This window comes from Giraffa tippelskirchi, chromosome 10 (genome assembly GCF_054371585.1).
Source record: "Giraffa tippelskirchi isolate mGirTip1 chromosome 10, T2T-mGirTip1v1.2.pri, whole genome shotgun sequence".
Classification (NCBI taxonomy): domain Eukaryota; kingdom Metazoa; phylum Chordata; class Mammalia; order Artiodactyla; family Giraffidae; genus Giraffa; species Giraffa tippelskirchi.
Genome location: NC_137284.1, coordinates 34,794,638 through 34,818,011, shown reverse-complemented (window position 1 = coordinate 34,818,011; position 23,374 = coordinate 34,794,638). Strand labels below are relative to the sequence as shown.

Here is a 23,374-nt window from a genome sequence, read left to right as displayed (position 1 = left end):
TTGGGTTTCTGTATGAGGCCTGTGGAGCTGCTGGGGGTGGTTTAGTCCCTGAGTCATGTCTGACTCTTGCAACCCCGTGGGCTGTAGTCCACCAGGCTCCTCTGTCCATGGGATTCTCTAGGCAAGAAAACTGGAGTGAGTTGCCATTCCCTTCTCCAGGGGATCTTCCCAACCCAGGGATTGAACTCGAGTCTCCCGCTTGGCAGGTGGATTCTTTACTGCTGAGCCACCAGGGCCTGCAGGGTTAGGGGCTCCGAATAGGATGGGTGAGCAGTACCCGCCCCAGCCTCTTGGCTGCCAGTCCTTAACAAGCCCTTTCCAAGTGTACCAGCTCTCTAGCCTAAACTAGAAGGTTTGTTTTTGACATTTAAAATTTTCCATCTTATTTGAAATCTCAGCAGTGGTGAACATGACCACTCCTTTCTCTGTGAAATACCCTTTGCTCTTTTCTTTCCTTTTGTTTTGATTTTTTAAGTTGAAGTATAGTTGGTGAGCAATATTATATGTTACAGGTGTGCAGTATAGTGATTCACCCTTTTTAAAAGGTTATACTCCATTTGGAGTTATAAAATATTGGCTGTATTCCCTGTGTTGTGTAAAAGATCCACACAGCTTATTTGTTTTACATGTAATAGTTTGTATAGGCTAGAGCACGGCCCAGTGAGTTACCACCAGCCCTCCCAAGCCTCCGATGGCTTCCTCTAGTGAAAGGGGTGAGTGGTTTTGCTTTCAGTCTTCAGTATCAAAAATACTTTTGTTGTCGTTTAATCACTAAGTCATGTCCAACTCTTTGCGACTCCATGGACTGTAGCCCTCCAGGCTCTGTCCATGGGATTTTCCAGGCAAGAATATCGGAGTTGGTTGCCATTTACTTCTCCAGGGAGTCTTCACAATCCAGGAATCGAACCCATGTCTCCTGCTTGACAGGTGGATTCTTTTACCACTGAGCCACCTGGGAAACCCATCAAAAATACCTTATTGGATTAAAAAAAACCCAGATTACTCATTAATAATAATACAAATGAAAACCAATAATAATTAAGTGGAAACAAATCTGGACATCAAGTTAAACTCACATGTTAACTTTTTAAAAACTCAGATTCAAATTAAACCACTCCAGTTCCCTGCTGATGCCCTCTCAGTTCCTCCCAGAACACTGACTGAATCATTTTGGTTTAGAACCAAATATGCTGATTTTTCTAACCTACTCCATGAGAATGAAATGAGAACAATGAAGGAACATTTGAACCAAATTAGATGTTCCCTCTGGGTTGAGTTCTTTGTTCTAAGTACAAGTTCCCTTTGGGGGGCTGCCCTTTTGAGAATTATTGCCAGAGATTATATACCTGATTTTACCCAGAAATGGGTGGGAAATCATTCTGAGATTGACCTTCTTTTGTGTTTTCCCGGAAAATTATGAATGGCATCCTTTTCAGGGTTTATCATGCATGCATCGTGCATTTTCATCAAGTGCTAGTGGGGAAGTTGAGACTAGCTCTTCTGTCCAAGGTAGAGGGCAGTTTGATGCTGGGGAAAGCACACTGGCTTGAGAAGACCTGGACCTTCATCCCAACTCTGCCCCGGCTCGCCTGGGAGCCTTGCCCAGCCTCCCTGCTTTCCTGTGATCTCCAAGGCCCCTTCCAGCTCTGAGAGTCTGTGGTTCTATGGAAAACCTGAGAGGCAGATTGGATAACACAAACAGCTGGAGGGCACAGAGTAATCTTTGGAAATGTCAAGGTTTTTCCCAGGATAGTGAACACAGAATAGAACTTGTTACTAAGCCAGGTGTGCTTGTGTGCTAAGTGGCTTCAGTCGTGTCCAACTCTTTGCAGCCCTCTGGACTGTAGCCCCCCAGGCTCCTCTGTTTATGCGATTCTCCACCAAGAATACTGGAGTGGGTTGCCATTCCCTTTGCCAGAGGATCTTCCCCACCGAGGGATCGAACCCGCATTTCCTGCTTCTCCTGTGTTGCAGGCGGCTTCTTTACCACTGAGCCACTGGGAAAGCCTACTAAACCATGGTCTGGTGAAATAAAAAATGACAAGCTTACTGGCATCTGGGTTCAGTCAGCCGCCATGGCATAATATTTGAAACTCTAGCTGGTTTTACTTCCACCTAATGTTAGTAATCTTTTCTGCTTTTGGCAAGCGGATGAGACTGCAGAGATATAGAGAAGTTTGCAGCCCCTTTATCAAAAATTCCCTTGACTTTGTCTTATTACTAAAAGTTCCCTTAGAAATTTTTCAGCCCACTCTTCTCATTTTATAGGTTAAAAAAAAACCCTGTGGTCTAGAGAAATGAAATGACTTACTAGCAATCTCGTATCATGTTAGTGGCAAGGCTGGGCTGAGAAGCTACATCTTCTAGCTCACAGCCTGATCATTTTTATCTTCTGCATGTTCTCTCCTCGGAGACCATAGGAATCTGGCCTTTCTTATTTAAAAGCCTAATTCTGATCATTAGGGATAAAAATGCCTCCCTACTACCCCTTTTTTGGTCACACCACTAGGCATGTGGGATCTTCGTTTCCTTACCAGGGATCCAACCGGTGCCCCCTGCAGTGGAAGCTTGTAGTCTCAACTACTAGACCACCAGGGAAGTCCAGAAATGTTTCCATTTCTAAACAGTTATATTTAGCAGACTCTTTGCAACCCTACGGAATATACAGTCCATGGAATTCTCCAGGCTAGAATACTGGAGTGGGGAGCATTTCCCTTCTTCAGGGGATCTTCCCAACCCAGGGATCGAACTCAGGTCTCCCGCATTGCAGGCGGATTCCCTACCAGCTGAGCCACAAGGGAAGCCCAAGAATACTGGAGTGGGCAGCCTATCCCTTCTCCAGCGGATCTTTCCCAACCCAGGAATCGAACCAGGGTCTTCTTCACTGCAGGAGGATTCTTTACCAACTGAGCTATCAAGGAAGCCCAACCAATAAGCACACCACCCCTTAGTTTTTCTTTTCTGTTTACTTTATACCCCTCTTGGCTCCTCAGCTCCACCCCCTCAGAGTTCATATTTCATAGACAGGATTATGTTTGGTTTTGTTATTTAGTTGACAGTTAAAAATGGATTGGATTCAGCTGTTTTTGAGGCATGAGGAATTGGGGAATGAAATGATGAGGGAGACATTGGGAAGGGTTTGTTTTATTTTTTGGTATTTGTTCCACTGCAAAACAGCTGGAGCTATAAACTTGAAGCTTGGCAGCCTTGTATTTGAGCCAAACCAAAATAGAAGAAAATTAATTCAATATTTGTAAGTAAAGTTATGAATGTTTATATTTACATGGTTTGCAAACGTGCAGTGGAACATTTGCTGTTGGTTTGATGCTCAGTCTTTCAAGTTCAAACGTTAATTAAAGAGCTCTCTTATTAGGGAATAGACTTAATTAATGATGCCCCCAATCTTAACTCCCAGAGCTAATAAAGTCCATTTTATTTTAATTTCTGGAAATTCTGGAGTGTGAATGTGAAGAGGGAAGAGAAACTAGGTGGAGGGTTTTTTCTTGATAGAATTCCTTCCCTCCGACTTCCTCTCTAAGCTTATGGGAAATATTATGTAACAGTAAATTACAGTGTACATGGAATTTTACTAAAATCATACATTTTTAGTTCAGCTTCCAATTTGATGTAAAGCTATGTTTTGAAGTACTTACATTAGGCCAGAGAGGGACTGGTTCTCCTGAGGTCACTCAGAGCTCCTTAGGCTGCTTGCTGCTTCTTGGTTTGGGGCTGTTTCTACTATTCTGTCCTCCTGGATGAATTTATGTTCTTCATTTATTGTGCCAGGATCGTTGGCCCTGATCTCATGTAGTTGTATCTATATGGTACACTGCACTGGAGGAAACAGTGATCACTCTCAGGGGAGAGGGAAATTCAGAGCATCACTGTCTCCTTCATGTTTCTTGTGTTGATTTCTTGTTTGTTTCTTCATCTTGGTGGTTCACACCCATGGCTGTTCAAGCCCTAGACGAATAGCCAGTTTTAATCTTCCTTGATCCTATCTTTTAGAGCACCTATCCATTTTGCCCTCACCCTAACCATCCCAATTTCATCCGTACAGCTCCATGTTCCTGAGTCTTATCCTTGTGTCTGATTTTTGTTTCATTCTTTGAAGTTAATTCCCCCGTCCTCTCCCAGTTCTCTTCCTTTACCCTCTCTGTCTGCTTCCTCCTTTCTTTGTCCCTCTTTCCCCTTCCTTCTTCTTTCAACATTTCTTTTCTCCCATTCATCCTCCTTTCTCCTCCCTCAAAACATACACACAAAGATAAATTAAATAGGGTTCCCATGACACTAACCAGAGTTCTCTCTTCTGTCAGTTAACTCAGCCAAAGGAAGGGGCTGGCAGTGGGGTGGGGGAGGATTTCATTTAATTGAAATCTTTGCTTATTATTATTTTCTATTATTTCTGCTTTAGGGTCTTTTCCCCCCAGGACAAGGAGCCACAATTGGAGTTGATTTTATGATTAAGACAGTGGAGATTAATGGTGAAAAAGTAAAGGTAAGATGCTAAATGACCAATAAGGCTTTCGTTGTGCTATGTGAGAAGCAGCAGTTGCTTTCATAACATTTATTAAGTCATCTAGTGGAAACCCGCATTGAAATGACATACTCAGCCATGACAGCTTATTTCCAGACAGAGTTCCTCTGTTCTCTTCATAGGGGCAGGAAGGGGTTGAGGGTAATATGTTTACAGATCAGAAGACAGCGAGAGAAGAGCTAAGGCCAGTTTGCCCTGCTCTTGTCATGTCAGATGAGATGTAAAAACAAGGAAGAAATTTCTTTTGGGAATCTCTTGAGTTGGGCTCTTAAGGCCTAGGTACTTCTTTTCCTTTCTTTCCTTTTCTCTGTCTCTCCCTCCATCCCTCTCCCTCCCTCCTTTCTTTCCACACTGCACACTTTGCAAGATCTTAGTTCCCTGACCACAGATCGAATCTGGGCCCTTGGCAGTGAAAGCTCCGAGTCCTAATCCCTGGACTACCAGGGAATTTCCTACTACTTTCTTAATCACAGCCTCATTAAAGAGCCTACTGATTTCTAACATTCATCATTCTGTCATATGAATCATTTATTAGAATTATTCTATCTCCCACCCTACTCCAACCCCTGATAAGCGAGAAATACTAAATTAGGGGCCCAGGAAGCATCCCTGATCTGCCTCCAACCCCTGCTTTGTGGCCTCTGGGCAGTTTGGTACCTGAAAGAGCTACACTGGGTTCAGTAACAAGAAAAGGGAGGTAATGTTTTTCAAGCGCCTAATATGTGTCAATCCCTCTGCTGCCTTCTTTTATATTTAACTCAATCCTTATTGTAAACCCTGTGAGATAAGTGCTAAATTATCTTCATTTTGTATTTTTTAGAGAGGTCGAGTGATTTATTTATCCATGATTACACAGTTAGCAAGGGAGGTAGGTGGGATATGAATTGGTTTTACATGAGCCAGTGAACCCCATCGCCTCCCTGGGATCTCCACAGCAGGCATAATAAGCCATTACCTTGGAGCAAGGAAAGAGGGAGATGATGGAAAGAAATGTGCACTAAGACTAAGTTACTTGGAAGGAGGGTAGAGATACCGATCTTTGGCGCTATGCCTGTCAGAGTGAGTGATATTCCACAGTCACACCTTTCAGAGCTGAGTGCCGTGGAAAGAAGGGATGATCCTGGGATCAACAGCACAGTGAGCACTGTGGCATCCGAGTTCCAGCCAGACCCCAACTTCAGCACTTCAACCTCAGTACCCCATCCTCTGCACCTCAACCTCAGCACCCCATCCTCGGCACCCCAACCTCAGCATCCCAACCTCAGCACCCCAACCTCATACCCCAACCTCAGCACCCCAACCTCATACCCCAACCTCAGCACCCCAACCTCATCATCCCAACCTCAGCACCCCAACCTCATACCCCAACCTCAGCATCCTAAGTGTGAGTCCATGCTGCTTGCATCCTTCTCCCATAGGTACCTGCAGTCCTGCCTTCGGATGCCTCAGGAAGGACGGAGAAGCTCCAGAGTGCTCTTACAGCATGCCACAGGCACACAGAGCTGTGTTTAGGATAAGGCTCCTGAGTGGGGGACAGAAATTTTCCCAGTGTCTCTTCCAGCTCTGACTCCTCAGAGGGGTTCATTACTGCAAAGACACCTACACCAGATATAATAGTGATGGAGAGATGGGCTCTCTGGAAAACAGTATGTGGACTCCAAGTGAGCATCCACTGGAAAGTTCAGAAAACCAGTGCGTTGAGGTGGAGAGAAGGAGCTAGGCTGCGGGGAGAGGAGGGAGCCAGGAGTGCGTGCTCAAGAGGCAGTGGCAGGAAGAGCCACATGTAGTTCTCTCTTGTTCCAGCAGAGGGAGCTGGTTGCCTTTCCAAGGAGCTGGGTTACGTTCACTAGGCATTTTATTTCCAGATATTTGAGTTTCTCATTTACATCCATATATACGTATGTGTTCATTCCTTTGACCAGAAAGGTTCGCGCCTGCCATTTGCCAGGTTCTGGGAATAGAAAGCAGTGAATAAGAAATGGTCCCCATTGTTAAAGAACAGGCTTATTTTTCTTTTCTCAATTCCCAAGTTTAGGTATTACATTTATTCCACTTTCTGTGAGCCATAACCTCATTTTTAAGTACTTATTATACTCAGCTAAAAATCCATATTTTTATAGCATCTGAATCTACCACAGGCTCCCTGAGAAGAAGGTTTATGTCTTACTCATCTTTGGATCACAGCACAGTTCCCGTTTCTATCGTCACTTCAGGCCTCTGGTTGTTCATCTGTGAGAAGTGAGAGTTGGCTCATCTCCCAAATCCAGTTTTAATGAATCTTTGCCTGTGAATCTTTCTAGCCATATATACATAATCAAGACAGAAAAGGACCCTCTTCAACCACATTAATCCAAGGGCCTCATGAACACGGACACAGGAGGAGAGCAGCCCACGTCTCACTCAGGAAACAGTTATTTTCTTATTGTCAGTGTTCTTTAACATGTACTGAGTGACTCTTCTTAGTGAGAGTTTAGTGACTTTTTGCTGGGAGTCTGCAGGCTTTCCCAGCACCCCAGAGAGCCAGTGGAAAGAGAATCCACCACTGGTTTGCACAGAATCACCCACCTGGTGATAAGCAGGGCAAGACCTGAATGCTAATTTTTCTCCTGACTGCTCATCAGCCTCCCTGAGCCTCCCCTACAAGTCCCTTTCTTTCTAGGATGGCTCCCAGGATCACAGGCAGCTAATCAGTGGTATTAGAAGGATTCCCATAGCTATTAAGTGAAGAAAGTGGAAGTGTTAGTCACTCATTTGTGTCAGACTCTTTGCGAGCTACCACATGGACTATCACTCACCAGGCTCCGCTCTGTCCATGGGATTCTCCAGGCAAGAATACTAGAGTGGGTTGCCATTCCTTTCTCCAGGGAATCTTCCCAACCCTGGGATCAAACCCGGATCTCCTGCATTGCAGGCAGATTCTTTACTGTCTGAGCCACCAGGGAAGCCCATAGTTATTGAGGCTTAGGGTCAAATCAGTGGAGGCAAAGTTAAAGAAGAGGCCCTTCTCTTAAAGTGGTCTGCATTATGAAGGTGACCTTGGGTAGAAAATATAATTAAAACCTATATAGAATTTTCTCTTATCCATTGATTTCTTTTAGCCTGTCATAAATGAATGAGTTTTAAGCAAAACTCTAAGCTCAGTCTATGACATTTTAACCTTAGGAGATTCATTATAATAGAAATAGAAGATTTGCTGGATTTTTCTCTCATCAGGTATGCATAGATAGGAAAGTCTTGAGAGTATGCACACGTGTTTGCTCTTTCAACCATCTGTCCATCCTTTCGTTCATCCAGACATCCTGTGTCAGAGTGAATGCTTTGTACCAAGCACTGTGGTATGGTAAAGTGTCTTTCTTCCCTAGTAACTTCCTGTCATCTTTCACAAACATTTCATCTGTGAAACCTTCTTTAACTCCCTATTAATCATTTAAGCAGAATGAGTCAGTCCTTCCTTTGTGATCCCACCATCCTCAGGTCATTCACTTAGCCATCACTTCCATGTGTCCACCATGAACCATGGACTATTTCAGGTGGGGCCCTGGGGTATGTGGTTAAATAAGACATAGCCTTCGCCCTCAGAGAACTCAGTCTTACGAGGGGACACAGTAGATTGCAATGCTTTTTTTCTGGCTGTGCCACATGGCATGTGGGATCTTAGTTCCCTGACCAGGGTTTGAACCTGTACTCCCTGCAGTGGAAGTACAGAGTCTTAACCTCTGGACCACTCGGGAAGTCCCTGTAGTACCTTTTTGTAGCAGTGAGGCAATAGAGGTGTGAGTGGTAGTGCAAAGAGGAGAGTGGACAACAGCACAGCCTCATGCTGGAAGTGAGAGTGGTTAGAAAGCCCCGGGCAGGGGTATTGAGAGCATATTGATGGACATAAGACCCATACCAGGAAACACTCTCCTGCTGCTGCTGCTAAGTCGCTTCAGTCGTGTCGGACTCTGTGCGACCCCATAGACGGCAGCCCACCAGGCACCGCCGTCCCTGGGATTCTCCAGGCAAGAATACTGGAGTGGGTTGCCAGTTCCTTCTCCAGTGCATGAAAGGGAAAAATGAAAGTGAAGTCGCTCAGTCGTGTCCGACTCTTAGCGACCCCATGGACTGTAGCCTACCAGGCTCCTCCGTCCATAGGATTTTCCAGGCAAGAGTACTGGAGTGGGGTGCCATTGCCTTCTCCACACTCTCCTGCTGGCCCCTCTTTAATAGAACATCTCATATCTTACCATGGGCTTCCCAAGTGACAATAGTGGTGAAGAACCTGCCTGCCAGTGCAGGAGATGTAAGAGATGTGGGTTCAATCCCTGGATCGGGAAGATCCCCTGGAGGAGGGCACGGCAACCCACTCTAGTATTCTGGCCTGGAGAATTCCATGAACAGAGGAGCCTGATGGGCTACAGTTCATAAGGTTGCAAAGAGGCAGACATGACCGAAGCGATTAGCATACATGCCTATCTTAGCATAGTTAGTCAAGTGTGTATTCATCCTCCTTTACTAGGAGCATTTTGATATCAGGGATCATGTTTTATTTCTGCATCTATTTATGATCTGTAAATGCTGAAAAAGCAAACGGATTGCAGAGAGAATAGTGAAACCAAGTTGCATAATAAAGGCAGTGGAATATGGATCTCCTCAGAAATTAACCATAAGGCTAGAAAGAAGAAGCCCCCTTTGGGAAAGCAGCCTGCATCTCGGCCAAGACATCTAATCACTTTTCTGGAAAATATTTCGGTGGTTTTAATTCTCGGAGCTGTTCTCAAGATGTGCCTGTCATGAGAACATACTGATGTCTAATGATCAGCAGTATTAAATCCAATCACAAGTGTTTTTCAAGGTTCACTGTGGCATTAAGATAATAGTCTTTTGTTCTAAGACACAGCCTGGGGAGGGGAACCATGTCCCTAGGTTTGAGACAGAGAAGAGAAGTAGCTTTTGTCCTGGCAAAAGCTGTAACATCTGTATGGTCGCCTTCAGCATACACAGGCTTTCATGTACATCATCAAAGGGCAGCTGTGACTTCAAATCAAAGGAGAGCCTGTGTGCGTCTCTTTGGTGGCAGGGACCACCGGTCACTCTCAGTCTTCTCAGCTAAGCTGATCTGAGCAGAGGGTGACACTGACTGCCTTGTTCTCTCTGGGTGCAGTTGGACGTCTAAATCAGCCTCTGGCAGCAGAGCAGCATGGTGTATGGACTGAGTCCTTTCCTGGGGGGTCAGAGTCTGGAGTCTTAGTCCCAGCCTTGTGAGTTACCTGCTAATGAAAGGGAGGCATAAACTCGCCTACCTCACTGGGATTTATTGTAAGGATGAGATGAGACCATGAATAAATATTTGAACATTTACTATTTTCCAGACACTGTAGGGGATAACTGAGAGGAAAATGGACCCCAAATTCCCCCCTCATGAAACTTTCCATCTAGTGAGAAAGATGGTTATGAAACACGTTATTACAAATAAATAAGTGATTCAAGTGTGTCAGGTGGGACTTCCCTGCTGGTCCAGTGGTGAAGAATCTGCCTGCCAATGCAGGGGGCATGGGTTTGATCCCTGGTCTGGGAAGATCCCACATGCTGCAGGGCCAGCTAAGCCCATGTGCCCAGCTAGTGAGCCTGCACTCTAGAGCTCATGGGCCAAAGGGAGAGAAACCACCGCACTGAGAAGCTCATGCAATGCAACTAGAGAGTAGTCCCTGCTCATCACAACTCGAGAAAGCCTGCAAGTAGCACCCAAGACCCAGTGTAGCCCAAAAGAAAAAGTGTGTTTGGTGCTATGATAGAAAATTAAAGGCTTGGTTAGAGGAGAGATAATTTGGGGGTGGAGATGGGGAACCTGGCCTAAGCTGAAGGTTCCAGAAGTCTTCCTTGAGGAAATGATGTCCTGTTAATGGGGTGGATGCACCTTATGACACATGAAATCGATGCAGTGAGAAGGGAAGATGACTGTCAGTGTGATTTCTCAAGGCCTTGGATCTGTTCCACACTCAGCAGTCTCTCTGGGGAACAGTTTCTGTCTCAGAAGTCCGCTCTGTGCAGGGAAATTCAGGTTGAAGTGAGAGGTGTTTTGCCTTCTTTGTTTTTAGAACCATCAGTTATTAGGTCTTCAGACTGGTAAATGACTTCTGCAGGTTTGCATGTTATTGCTGCTGCTGCTGCTAAGTCGCTTCAGTCATGTCCGACTCTGTGCGACCCCATAGACGGCAGCCCATCAGGCTCTGCCATCCCTGGGATTCTCCAGGCAAGAACACTGAAGTGGGTTGCCATTTCCTTCTCCAGTGCATGAAAGGGAAAAGTGAAAGTGAAGTCACTCAGTTATGTCTGACTCTTAGCGACCCCATGGGCTGTAGCCTACCCGGCTCCTCCATCCATGGGATTTTCCCGGCAAGAGGACTGGAGTGGGGTGCCATTGCCTTCTCCGTGCATGTTATTAACCTCTTTTAATAAAGAAGCTGCCAAAGCCAAAAGAGATGAGGTGACTTGCTGAAGGTCACAGGGCTTACAGGTGGTGGAGGGAAATTGTTTTCCTTGTCTGCCATGGCATTGTTCCTGTTTTCATTAACAAAGATAATATCTTAATATATTCATGTGAATGGACTTTTTTCCCCACTCCAGTTGTTGACTGAAATGCCAACAATTACAGAGTGACACCTTTCCCTGGATCCCGGCTTTTGTTCTAGGGCATTGTGATGAAGGGCAGAGACTCTGGGACTTCCTGGCAGTCCAGGGGATGAGACTTTACGCTTCCAGTGCAGAAGGTGTGAGTTCAATCCCTAGTCAGGGAACTAGGATTCCACAGGCCACTTGACATGGCCAATAGAAAAAAAAGAGCAAGAACTCAGACCACACTGCATGGTTGAATCTGCTCTAGGACATATTGGCTGTGAGACACTGGGCAAGTTTATTAATCTCTCTGTGCCTCAGTTTCCTCACACGAGAAATGATACAGGAATAGTATTTACCTACCTCATAGAGTTTTTGTGAGGAGTAAATGAGTTATTATGTGTAGAGTACTTATTATAGAGCTTGGCATGTAAGTGCTCGACAGTTTGGTTGTCTATTTGTTTGTTTGTTTAATAAAGAATAGAAGGAATTGCTCAAAACAAAAATGAGAGCATTTGAAATATGTTCTAGGCATGTAAACCTTTAATAAGACCTAGGAATATATTTTCTGATTTAGAAAATAAACAAAAGAGAAAATTGAAGATATGAGCATTGAAGGATCTATGGATAAAAATAGCAGTTCTTATATGGCAGAAACCAACATATTGTTGTAATTATCCTTCAATTAAAAATAAATAAATTTTTAAAATAGCAGTTTTTATGGGAAACAGGCTTATAATAAAAGTTAAATAGATTGTAAATATCCTAATTTCACCTTTTAAATGAAATTGTACGAAAATAATCTGAATGCCTTTTAAAAAAAGAATAAAGGGGAAACTCAAAAAATTTAGCAAAGAAAAAGCAAAGCAAATCCCTCTCTTTAAACAGACTCACCCAATGAATTTTTTAAAAATTATAGGTGCCTTTCTCTTACAGCAAAAAATAGCCATGAATTTATTTCTACGCACTGGAAGTGAACTGGAGTGGGGTTGGCATTTCCTCCTCCAGTGAACCACGTTTTGTCAGAACTCCTTATTATGACCCATCCATCTTGGGTGGCCCTGCACAGCATGACTCAATTACACAAGCCCCTTTACCATGACAAGGCTGTGATCCATGAAGGGGATTCATTGGAAGGACTGATGCAGAAGCTGAAACTCCAATACTTTGGCCACCTGATGCGAAGAGCTGATTCATAGGAAAAGACCCTGATAAGGGAGAGGGGGTGGCAGATGATAAGATGGTTAGATAGCATCAGCGATTCAATGGACGTGAGTTTGAGCAAACTCCAGGAGACAGTGAAGGACAGGGGAGCCTGCTGTGCTGCAGTCCATGTGGTTGCAAAGAGTCCGACGTGACTGAGCGACTAAACAAAACAACAAGAAGGCAAGGCTTTCTTTCTTCTTTGCTTCACCAACCTGATCCTTTTATGCCTTTACAGCTTCAGATCTGGGACACAGCAGGTCAAGAAAGATTTCGGTCCATCACCCAGAGTTATTACCGAAGCGCCAATGCCTTGATCCTTACCTATGACATAACCTGTGAGGAATCCTTCCGTTGCCTTCCTGAGTGGCTGCGGGAGATAGAACAATATGCTAGCAACAAGGTCATCACTGTGCTAGTGGGTAAGTAAGGACTAATGAGGGAAATTGATTTGTGAGCATCAGAGAATTTATAATCACATAAGGCTTGTGCCTTGGCACCTTCCAAGAGTAATCTTTTTTTTTTTTAATTAGTTTACTCATCTGTTTTTTTAACTTTACAATATTGTATTTGTTTTGCCATACATTGACATGAATCCACCATGGGTGTACATGTTTTCCACTTCCAGAACGCCCCTCTCACCTCCCTCCCCATCACATCCCTTCGGGTCATCCCAGTGCACCAGCCCCAAGCGCCCTGTATCATGCATCAAACCCAAGAGTAGTCTTCAACAGGGGTCCCCAACCTTCAGACCGCAGACCAGTGCCTCATGTGAGATCATCAGCAGCATTAGATTAGAAATAAAGTGCGCAGTAAATGTAATGAGCTTGAATCATCCTGAAACCATCCCCCTATTCCACCCATGAAAAACTTGTCTTCCACGAAACTGGTCTCTGGTGCCAAAAAGGTTGGGGACCACTGGTCTACAGCTCTATAATTCACACAGTCAGCATTCAGTTCTTCTGAATGCAGTTGAAGAGAAAATGAAATAGAGTCTATCTCCCGGTGATGATTTAGAAAAGTAGAGAATACTGCTGATTGATTTTCCTATCAGTGCAGTCTCTAGAAGAAGGTGGATTGCCATGAAAGTTATATGGGTTGCTAAGCATTAAAAAAGGAACTTCCCTGTAGCTCATATGGTAAGGAATCTGCCTGCAATTCAGGAGACCCAGGTTTGATTTCTGGGTTGGGAAGATCCTCTGGAGAAGGGCATGGCAACCCACTCCAGTATTCTTGCCTGGAGAATCCCATGGACAAAGGAGCCTGGAGGGGTACAGTCTGTGGAGTCACAAAAAGTCAGGCATGACTGAGCAACTAACACTACTACTACTAAGCATTAAAAAAAAATCTAGGCCATGGAAACTGCTGATCTATAAGTAAGATATATCTAAATTGATAAGGACTTCATTATTGAAGCAATTGTGTTTTGCTTAAAAAATGGATTTTGGGTAACTTTTTTCCCCTTCTTATGTTTATACTGATCTGAGAAATTCTAATTTTCAGAAAGAATCCCTTAAGGGAAATTGTGCAGTTTAATTCATCTTATAGGAGGGTAGAACCTCTATTTAGTATGAGGGGAAAACAGAAAACAACCCATGGTTTTTTTGTGATGGCAAATACACCTGTTATAAATGGAATTGCAGTGAAATGGACCAGATTATTAAAAATCCTCCACTGGTGATAGAAAAATGTTAATAATATATGGTTGTTAAAATGTTTCCTTCCTGGGAATTCCATGGAGGTCCAGGGGTTGGGATGCCATGCTTCCATTACAGGGGGCACAGGTTTGATCTCTCCTTGATGTCTTGTTGGGAAACTAAGGTCCTGCACATCATGTGATGTGGCCGGAAAAAAATTTTTTTCTTCCTAAGAAGTAACATTGTCGTATGTTCTAGAAAGACCCAAATTTTGGAAATCTGATAAAGACTCTCAGAAACATTAAGTTAAAAATCATGGTTTAACAGTAAGTTAAACAAACACATAATAGAATAAAGCATTATAGCTGCTGTTTATGTGCGAGGAATCATATTAAGAACATTATGTGTCACGATCTCAAATTTACAGATGAGGAAAGCAAGGCTCAGAGAAGTAAAGTTCTTTATTCAAGGTCACACAGCATGTAAGATCGACTCCAGAGGCTGTGTTTATCCAGCTATAATGTGCTGCCTTGTAACAAATTGCTGGACTTTTCCATCAGGCTGCTGGGTTAAGTATTTGCCTCTCTATGAGTACCAGTGCCCCCTGCTCAGACCTGAAAACCCTCCTGCACACTGAACAATCTTTGCTGGGAAGAGCTTGAAAGCCCTCTGCTCTGGACAGAAAGCCCTGAGAACTTGAGTCAAAACATTACTACTTGGGGTTCTGTCTAAGGAAGTTAAATGTGCACATGAGGGAACATAATTAGTCAGCTCAATATGAAAAAGGCACTGGCTTTTTTAAAAAGTTTTTATTATGGAAAATTTTAAACATAAGCAAAATAGAGCAAACAGTATAATGAACACCCATATGCACGTCTCTCAGAGTTGACAGTTAAGAGCTCATAGCCAGTCTTGTTTTATCTGTTCCCCACCTCTTCTGTCTGCCCTCCCCTTCAGATTATTTTGAAGCAAATCCAAGATGTCATATTAATTCAATTTGTATTATGTCAGTGTGTATCTCTATAAAAGATATGGCTTCTAATTCTCCTCTTAGCTGTAGGTTATCCTTCCATATTTGCTTCCTGGGGATTTGTTTGTTAAAGCATTTGTTTGTCCTGTGGCATTTTCAAGTCTGAATTATATTATTTTAGCCTGGTGGTGTCATTTGATGCATTCCTCTGTCACCTAAATCTCTGACAGATTTGCAGGTGAATCTAGAGCTGGCTCAGATTCAGGGTTTTTGTTTTTTCGTTTTAGCAGATATATTGTGTAGTTGGTATTCTGAGATGCTGTTCTCGGGACAGTCAAGAAAAATGCTTGATTCTTTGTTTTTATTTTTTAAGCTTAGTCAAGTCACATCAGTTTTTTTTTAAAGTTTTTTGACTGTGTTAGTTAGTTTGGGCCATTCTGGGTCTTCATTGTTGCGTGCAGGCTCTCTCTAGTTCCAGAGATCAGGGACTACTCTTCATTGTGGTGCGGGCTTCTCATTGCTGTGGCTTCTCTTGTTTCGGAGCACAGGCTCTAGGCACTTGGGCTTCAGTAGTTGTGGTGCGTGTTAGTTGCCCCATGGCACGTTGGGATCTTCCCAGACCAGGGATCGAACTGGTGTCCCCTGCATTACAAGGTGGACACTTAACCACCGGACCACCAGGAAAGCCCTCTTTTTCATTTATTACTTTTCAAAGTAATGAGTTGGTTCCCAAGTCTTCCAAAAGTAACTATTGAAGTTTGTTTATATTTTGAATATTGTTATAGATTTAAATATATTTGAGGTATTCTAGTGCTTTGCAGTTATTATTGATGCTTCTATTGTGCCAGCTTTGACAGTGGGAGCCTTTTCAAGTGGGCTCTTGAGTCCTTCTGACATGACCCAGAATCCTTGATGATTTTCTTGCTTTCTGGGATGACATGTTCCAGGTGCATCTAATGCATTTCCTACCCCTGACCTGGAATTAGCCATTTCTTTAAGAAATACTATTGATTTTCAATGGGAAGTTGTATTTAGAAGCTAAGCCAAGGTGATAGGAATCATCTTTACTGCAGAGTTGGGGGTGGGGTGTGATGGCTTTTAGGCTTTCCAGTGGACAGAGCTAGTGTATGTGTGTCTGTGTGCTGGATTCTGTAGCATCTATGGGGGAGTGTCGCATTAGGCTCTGCTGAATACTTTGACCCACAAGACTACCATAGGCCACATGGCATCACAGACACTTAGGAGAATACAGGACAGCAAACACAGCATAATAGCAGGTCAGTGTCAAGGATTCCTCTTCAGTGGAGGCAGCCCTCATAGAGTCCACAGGGCTGCCCAGGCCCTCCCGGGACAGTTCAGGTGTGAGGGCACAAGGCTCACTTCAGGCACGTGCAGGGTCTGCTCTGGCTGGAAGCCTCAGTGCCCTCATGGGAGCCAATCTCTCTTGTAGCAACCCAACAGCCCTAACTTTCAGGGTCTTTTCAAATGAAGAATTGCCACACTTAGGGAAGCCCAAAGTTAAGGCTTTCCATTAGGTATTTATAATTCATACATAGAATTCCCAGGCCAGATGGAATTTATCCATCAAGGGTCACTTTTACCATGAGCAATGTTGCCAAGCACGACAGTTGGCATATCACCTTTGTCAGATTTCCAAAATAGAAGTAGAACAATTTTTAAAGATAAAATAACACCATGAGTTATTCACACTGATACTTGCATTTGTAATTCAGGACTACAGGAATTTTCCTTTACCTCATTAAGCTTATATCCGTATTTCCTTTCTCCCATGTCCCAAATCCTTGTCCCAGTGTCACCAGCATAATTACTCATTTGCTTTATCCCCTAAAACATGTACAGCAGCCACAGAATAATGCTGCTAACATGACCACTAACAAGATGATTTCTGCAGCAGTTTAAGATTTTTCCCTTCAGTTCTGTTTGTCCTTAGGTTGTATGCCACTGGGGATACGTGGTTCAATTACTGGTTAAATACTCTTCAACTTACCTGAAATAGTTCCACTTTGTGTGGTCATGCCACTTTGTGATAAACAGATTCATTTGTTTAATTTTGTTTTCAATTTTAGGAATTGCTTTTTAAATTTAATTTCATATTGTATAGTCACATAAAACACTGATAAGATTCTGAAGTCAAATTTATGACACAAAGTATATTTAGAGAGGTCTGATTTTCATCCCTCATCCTGGTTCCTTTCACAGGTAATTGTTATCTTTAAAATAAAAATCTTGTTTTAGTCTCTCATTAATAAAATAAGACACTGTATATATGTATTTTTTCATCCCCTTTCCTTAGATCGAGAGCTGTGTATTATATATACATTTTTCCTGCTTTGCTTTATTTGCTTAACAACCTATCCTAATGTCTCATTCCATGATAGCCTGTAGAGATATTCCTCATTGCTTTTTAAAAGTTTTTTCGTTTATTTTTTTCCATTTATTTATATTTGGCTACAGTGGGTCTTCATTGCTGTGCACAGGCTTTCTCTAGTTGTGGTGTGCGGGCTTCTCTTGTTGTGGAGCACGGGCTCTAGGGTGTCTGGGCTTTGTTAATTGTGATGTGAGGGCTCAGTAGTTGTGGTGCATGAGCTCAGTTGCCCCACAGCACGTGGGATCCTCCTGGACCAGGGACCGAACTCCTGTCCCCTGTTTTGGCAGGCAGATTCTTAACCACTGGACCACCAGGGAAGTCCTTCCTCATTGCTTTTTCCTGTGGCACATAGCTCCGAATAGCTATGGTTATAACAGTTTATTCAGCCAGTGCCCAGTGATGGGCTTTTGGGTTGTTTCCAGTTCTTTGCCATTACAAATGGAACTGATATTTTAAAATAAACAACCCAGGAATCATAGTCCCATTTGTTTCGCTTTACTTTCCATCTGTCTGGTTTGACTTCAGATATGGAGCTGAATTGGATGTTTCTGAATCTGCAAAAAGGTCAGATGACGACCCTCTATCTCTCTCTCTCTCTAATTTTACTGCTGTTTTAGGCAACAAGATTGATCTGGCTGAAAGGAGAGAGGTCTCCCAGCAGAGAGCCGAAGAATTCTCAGAAGCTCAGGACATGTATTATCTGGAGACCTCAGCCAAGGAATCCGATAACGTGGAGAAACTTTTCCTTGACTTGGCTTGCCGCCTCATCAGTGAAGCCAGGCAGAACACCCTGGTGAACAATGTATCCTCACCCTTACCTGGAGAAGGGAAAAGTATCAGCTATTTGACTTGTTGTAATTTCAACTAAAGGCTGAGGCAAGGCGAGGCGAGAGGAATCCGCAGCTGCCCTGATGGGCCACCAGTTGCTGGGGAGACCTGGCGATGACTGTGGCTCCCGCTCTGGGACCTTCTGACTCCTGTGGGCTCCCGAGCTTACAAAGCACGGCGGGCCGAGGGCCTCGTCCGCAGGCCAGCATTTGCGGAACATATAACGGTTTCACCCTTTTGCAGTCTGGAGTCGGGTCAAGGAGAAAATTGCACTAGGCGCTCCATGATCTGCAGAGCATGTTGCTTTTGTTTTCTTAAACAAGCAAGTAAAACGCATTCCTGAACACGGTCCAGGGGGAAATGTACTGTAGGGACCCCTCCTGCACGTCAGTGGGTGCATGTGGGGGCTGCTCTTTAGGGCTTCTGGGGGCCCTGGTTTTCTTGTCTACCAGATAAACCAAAACTGGGAAGGCCAAGTCCTGTCTCTGTGGTGCGTGTGGATGACTCCATGGAGATTTTGACAAGTGTTATTTCTCTTTTTTCCACGGGCACTTTCAAGAACTTTGGGATGTAACAGTGAGATGAAACCTTTACCCATGACAACAGTAACAATCATTGTTTTAATACTGTACACAAGCTCCATGACTCCTTCTGGTGCTAATGATTCCGCTCTTTCGCAGACCAAACGGTTTAGTACATCGATGTCCTTACATACCTTACATAGAAATAAAAACAAAACAAAAATTAAGGGAAGTTCATGAATCAGCTCTCTTTCTCGAAGTCTCATTACGACCTTTCCTAGGACAGATTTATTGGAAAAGAGGATTCTTTTCCTTTCCTCTTCCCCTCTAAGTCTCTACCATTTTCTTCTTCCATTCTCCCATCTTTCCTGCCCTTCAAGTAAGTGACAAAGTTTGAAAAATGAAAAAAAAAAAAGAGAGAGAATGGTTGACACCCTCATATAAGAGATTAGCTCTAAGACATTATGAGTAGTATGCAAAAACAGACCCCATCTGACCAAAATACTGTGGATTAATGGACTGCAGTGCGGAGTTCCAAGCAGAGCACAGTCCTTGATAGCAGGTCTCGTCTTTTGCTTATCCATCTTGGACAGACCAACGCTTTGGATTTTGTAGATGTTTTTAGTATGGTAAGTGAGAATTGCAGTGGATGAAAAGTCTCACGAACCATTTTTGTATCTGCAGTGATAACCTTAGAGAAAAATCTGCTTGTGGAAGCAGATGGAGTAGTCATTTGTCATCTCCTTGAAGTAATGTTACTCTCAGACTCATGACCATTCATTCTTTCCCATATCTTTTTCTTTTCCTCACTTTCTTTCCTGGTTTCCCCTTTTACCTTATCCCTCTCCTTCCCCCCTGCCTTGTATGCATATGTTCCTGCAAATCTCCAGTTCAGATGGAGGTGTGTATGCCTTTACTTAGCCAATTTAAAAAACAGAACTCAAACAGAAGCCGTGCTGCTGAATATGCGTTGCTGTTTTTTCAGTGCCATACTTCCAATTTGTTCATGGATATAAATGCAAATTGGGAAAATGATTAAAGCTGTTTGCTGTTGATGCTGTCAGATGTTTCAGTAGCTTGCTGCTTAGCATAACTGAGGGATGAGTCATGGGATTAGGATATGATAGGTAATTCCACTGTTGTTGTAGATGGTGGCAGTCTCGGTCCTGATATATTGATGTGTAAAATCTATTGAATTTTAAAGCAACGAGTCATGTACGGACATGATATTGGTGAAGCCTTTCTAGCATTTCTAGGGCAGGTTTCAGAGTGACCTGTCACTTTCACGTGGGAACTGTACATATTGTTTAAGGGACTGATGCTATGGTTGGCCCCACCATGGTTGTCCTGATCCTGTGGGTAAGAAAAAGGGATCCCAGAAGTTTGAGTTGCTTTTATTTCAGAATCTATCTCCATAGGAAAGAAAATCATTTTCATAAACACCAACCAAAATAATCATGGTTGCCTTTCCTTCCCCATCTTCCTTATCAAGCCAGCAAATAAAAGATATTCAGAAAAGTTGATCAAGGTGAGCAGAAGAGCTCTTTTTACATGGTGAGGAAATACCCTTAAGTTTAGGTTTCATTTATAGCAAAATCCAAAGTCCCCAGTACATCATGACCCAGCTTTGTTTCATAGCAGCAAGTATGTTGAAAATAAAGTTGCTTTATGAAATAGAGGCTAAAATACTGTTAGATTGCACATAATAGTTGTAGAATAGCAGGCTGTAGGGCCACTCTTGCATTCTGAGATTATTTCCTAGGGGGACAGTCTCCTTTATCTACTCTTGGCTGAACGTTAAGGGGATTAGAAGGCTCTGCTCTTGGCCCCTTTCCTCCTTTATTCCTTGCAGCCTTTCTGTACTTAACAGTCACCCATCTACACCACATCAGCAGGGACATGTGAGAATGTAGGGCTTTGTTTCTTTTTTTTCTCTCTTAGTTGTACGAATTCTAGGTTAGGCCTTATGGACACTTGTTCCCTCATGTATCTCAAGTTTGAGAACAAGCCCTGACAATATTGTAGGTGCTCAGTAAGTATTAGTTGAATAAACAACCTAGTGCCAAGAGGAGCTTTTCTGGTTAAACAGAAATTTCTCAAGTAGAACTTGAGAAAGGACACGATTTAAATATGGTCATCTTAACCCAGGCCAGGACCCAAGCGTGTTGATTTGTTTATTAGTTGCTATTGCCTTGGTCGTATTTGCTAAGATGAGCCTTCTTAAATGAAAATGAACTCTCATTTAATGATGGATGAAAAAGAGGGTTGTGTTCTCATAGTTCAGTTTGGCCTGATCTGATTCATGAGACCACCAGAGTCCATGTCCGCCTCCATTTTGGTGTGATCTTTTTTTTTTTTTTAATAAAGTTACTAAATATATGGCAAACTTTTTTCTGTTTACAATACATCATAATCATGTCATAGAGCCAGATCTGGAGAATCTGTGAAATCATATAGTTTACTCATATTAATGATATTATGGCTTTGTATAGGCTGTATCCTCAAAGGATTTTATGCTTTGTCCTTTACCTATGCAAGGCTTTTTAGTCCTTCATGTGTTTTGTTAGAGCTATTGAGTTATAGTTACGTCTAAGTTTGATTATATGTGGCCAGCTATCCTTTCTGTGGATTACTTTGAGTAGGTCATTAGCTGTCCCTCACCTTTTCTTCTTTTCTTTAGTTGTTACGTGTTAGCACCTCTGAGTAAAGAGGCTAGAAAATAACTAAAAGTGAAAATGAAATGAATTGACAGTGTGTTAGTTTCTGAGTTAGTTTGGTAAGAGAGGCAAAAGCCACTGGCCAAAATAAGATACTTGGATTAGGGCTATTTAAGCAATTTAGACTTGTTGGAGAGAAGAGGCAGTATTTAACCAAGGACTGGATTCTTCTTTCCTCTTCTGTTTATGAATGTATGTCTTTGGAGGACACTGGTGACTTCCAGTGTTAGATAATGATTTGCCTCATTTACCCTTTAAACTATCCCATAATTCTTCCAGATCCACTATCAAGGTTCAGTTAATGAATCTTTCTGAGTAAATACCAGTTGCAAATGATTTTGAATTGGTCCTCTGACTAAAATGAAAACTTCTTTCTTTTTTAATAATCTACATGAATGAGATCATATTATAATCAGAAAAAAACTATTTAGTTTTTTCCATGTATCAAACCAACAGCTTTAAAGATATACATTTTCTGTTTCTTAATCCTGCAAAACTCTGTGTATTTCATAATCATAAGTACTTTAAGGATCACTGCCCTGTTAGCCTCTGAAAGAGCTCTTCTAGAGTTTACCCTTTGTTTTTTTCTAGAAGTTTTATTTTTATTTTTTTTAACTTCAACTGGTTACTTATTCTCTTCAACCATGGCCCTGACAGATGTGTTTTAGTGCAGCTAATACTCTTGAGACTTAGCTAGAAAATGAAAAGCAGTGAAAAAAACATGTTACCTTTCTGACAAAATGTACTCTACATAAGCAGTATGGTTGAACACTAATTTGGGGCTAAGAAAGGGATGTGCTTTGTGTTTTTTTTTCCTTCTTCTTCTTGGATTTCATATCTGTGACCTGAGCTCATTTGTGTTTGGAGGGAAAAATGACTTCCCTTAGATTCTTCAGACTGGGGAGAGAGCATACCGAACTGAGAAATTATCATCCCTTCCAACAGCTCATTAATTACAGTAATGTTAGAGCAAGGGAGACAACACTTCATCTCCTTTCCTAAGCCCATGGGAACTTTGCAGTCATTTTGGGCAACCATTATTTTAAAAACAAGTTGAGATCAGCTATACCCCAATACAAAATGTTTTTGGCGATTAAAAAAAAAATTGAGGCAAAGCAAAGATGGTGAAGGAGTTTTAGATTTAAAACATTTGAACAGTATTTGAAGTGTTTGGGGATGTTTAACTTGGGAAAGAGAGGAATACAATTGGTACATTAGAATAAGACTCTGGTTTGAAGGGGTGGAGTAAGACCCACTGAATAGAGGTCAGAGGGCCATGGACTTGAATTTCAACATTAGAGAGAACTTTCTCAACAAGTTGGTTCCCATGGAAGGGGCTGCCTCTGTCAAACAAAGGCTCGATGAGAATTTGGCAAAGATGGTGTGGAGAGGATCCCAGCACTTGTTGGGGTGGGTGAGATGACCTATTAAAATTCTATGTTCTAGCACTTTGCTCCTCATAATATGTTCAATTAAATATCTGTTGACCCACAGCTAATTATTTTTTTTAAGGTTTTGCTCTTCTGCCCAAAGTGCATGCCTCTGTCCAGGAAGGAGGTTGGTTACATGTCATTAGGTCAAGAGACTGGCCATTATACCCTTAGGCTGGAATTGCTTTTTTTGGTCCATTCATTGATGTCTTGTTGAAATCACAAACTGGATCTTGAGTTAAAGATTAAAAACGTATTGTTTTATTAGAAGTTACATGAACTGTTCCCTTTTCTAGGGGATTTTCCCAACCCAGGGATTGAACCCAGATCTCCTGCATTGCAGACGGACTCTACCATCTGAGCCACCAGGGAAGCCCACATGAAATCATGGGAATTATGTGTCTGTCACTTGCCAAACATAGGCCATGCTCAGTTTTAGTGAATAATTTGCTATCTCTTCAGGGTTTCAGGATCTTTTTAGCAGAGCAGAATCTTCAGTAAAAGATCCCATAAATATACAAACATGAAGTTTTACAGCTCCCATCACA

The 23,374-nt window shown here is 42.6% G+C and overlaps 1 protein-coding gene across 5 annotated transcripts in view; it reads left to right on the top strand.

Annotated features, from left to right (window-relative positions):
- RAB30 (RAB30, member RAS oncogene family) overlaps positions 1–22,097 on the top strand; it is a 100,670-nt gene extending 78,573 nt beyond the window's left edge. For 4 of the 5 annotated variants that reach the window (XM_081536905.1, XM_081536907.1, XM_081536908.1 and 1 more), the window contains 3 exons: positions 4,415–4,498; positions 12,573–12,756; positions 17,948–22,097. In XM_081536905.1, coding sequence (XP_081393031.1) covers positions 4,415–4,498; positions 12,573–12,756; positions 17,948–18,198 — 519 coding nt within the window. In that variant the 3' untranslated portion in view covers positions 18,199–22,097. The remainder of the gene's footprint in view (positions 1–4,414; positions 4,499–12,572; positions 12,757–17,947) is intronic. The other variant, XM_081536909.1, reaches the window with a different exon arrangement.
- The last annotated feature ends 1,277 nt before the right edge of the window (positions 22,098–23,374 follow it).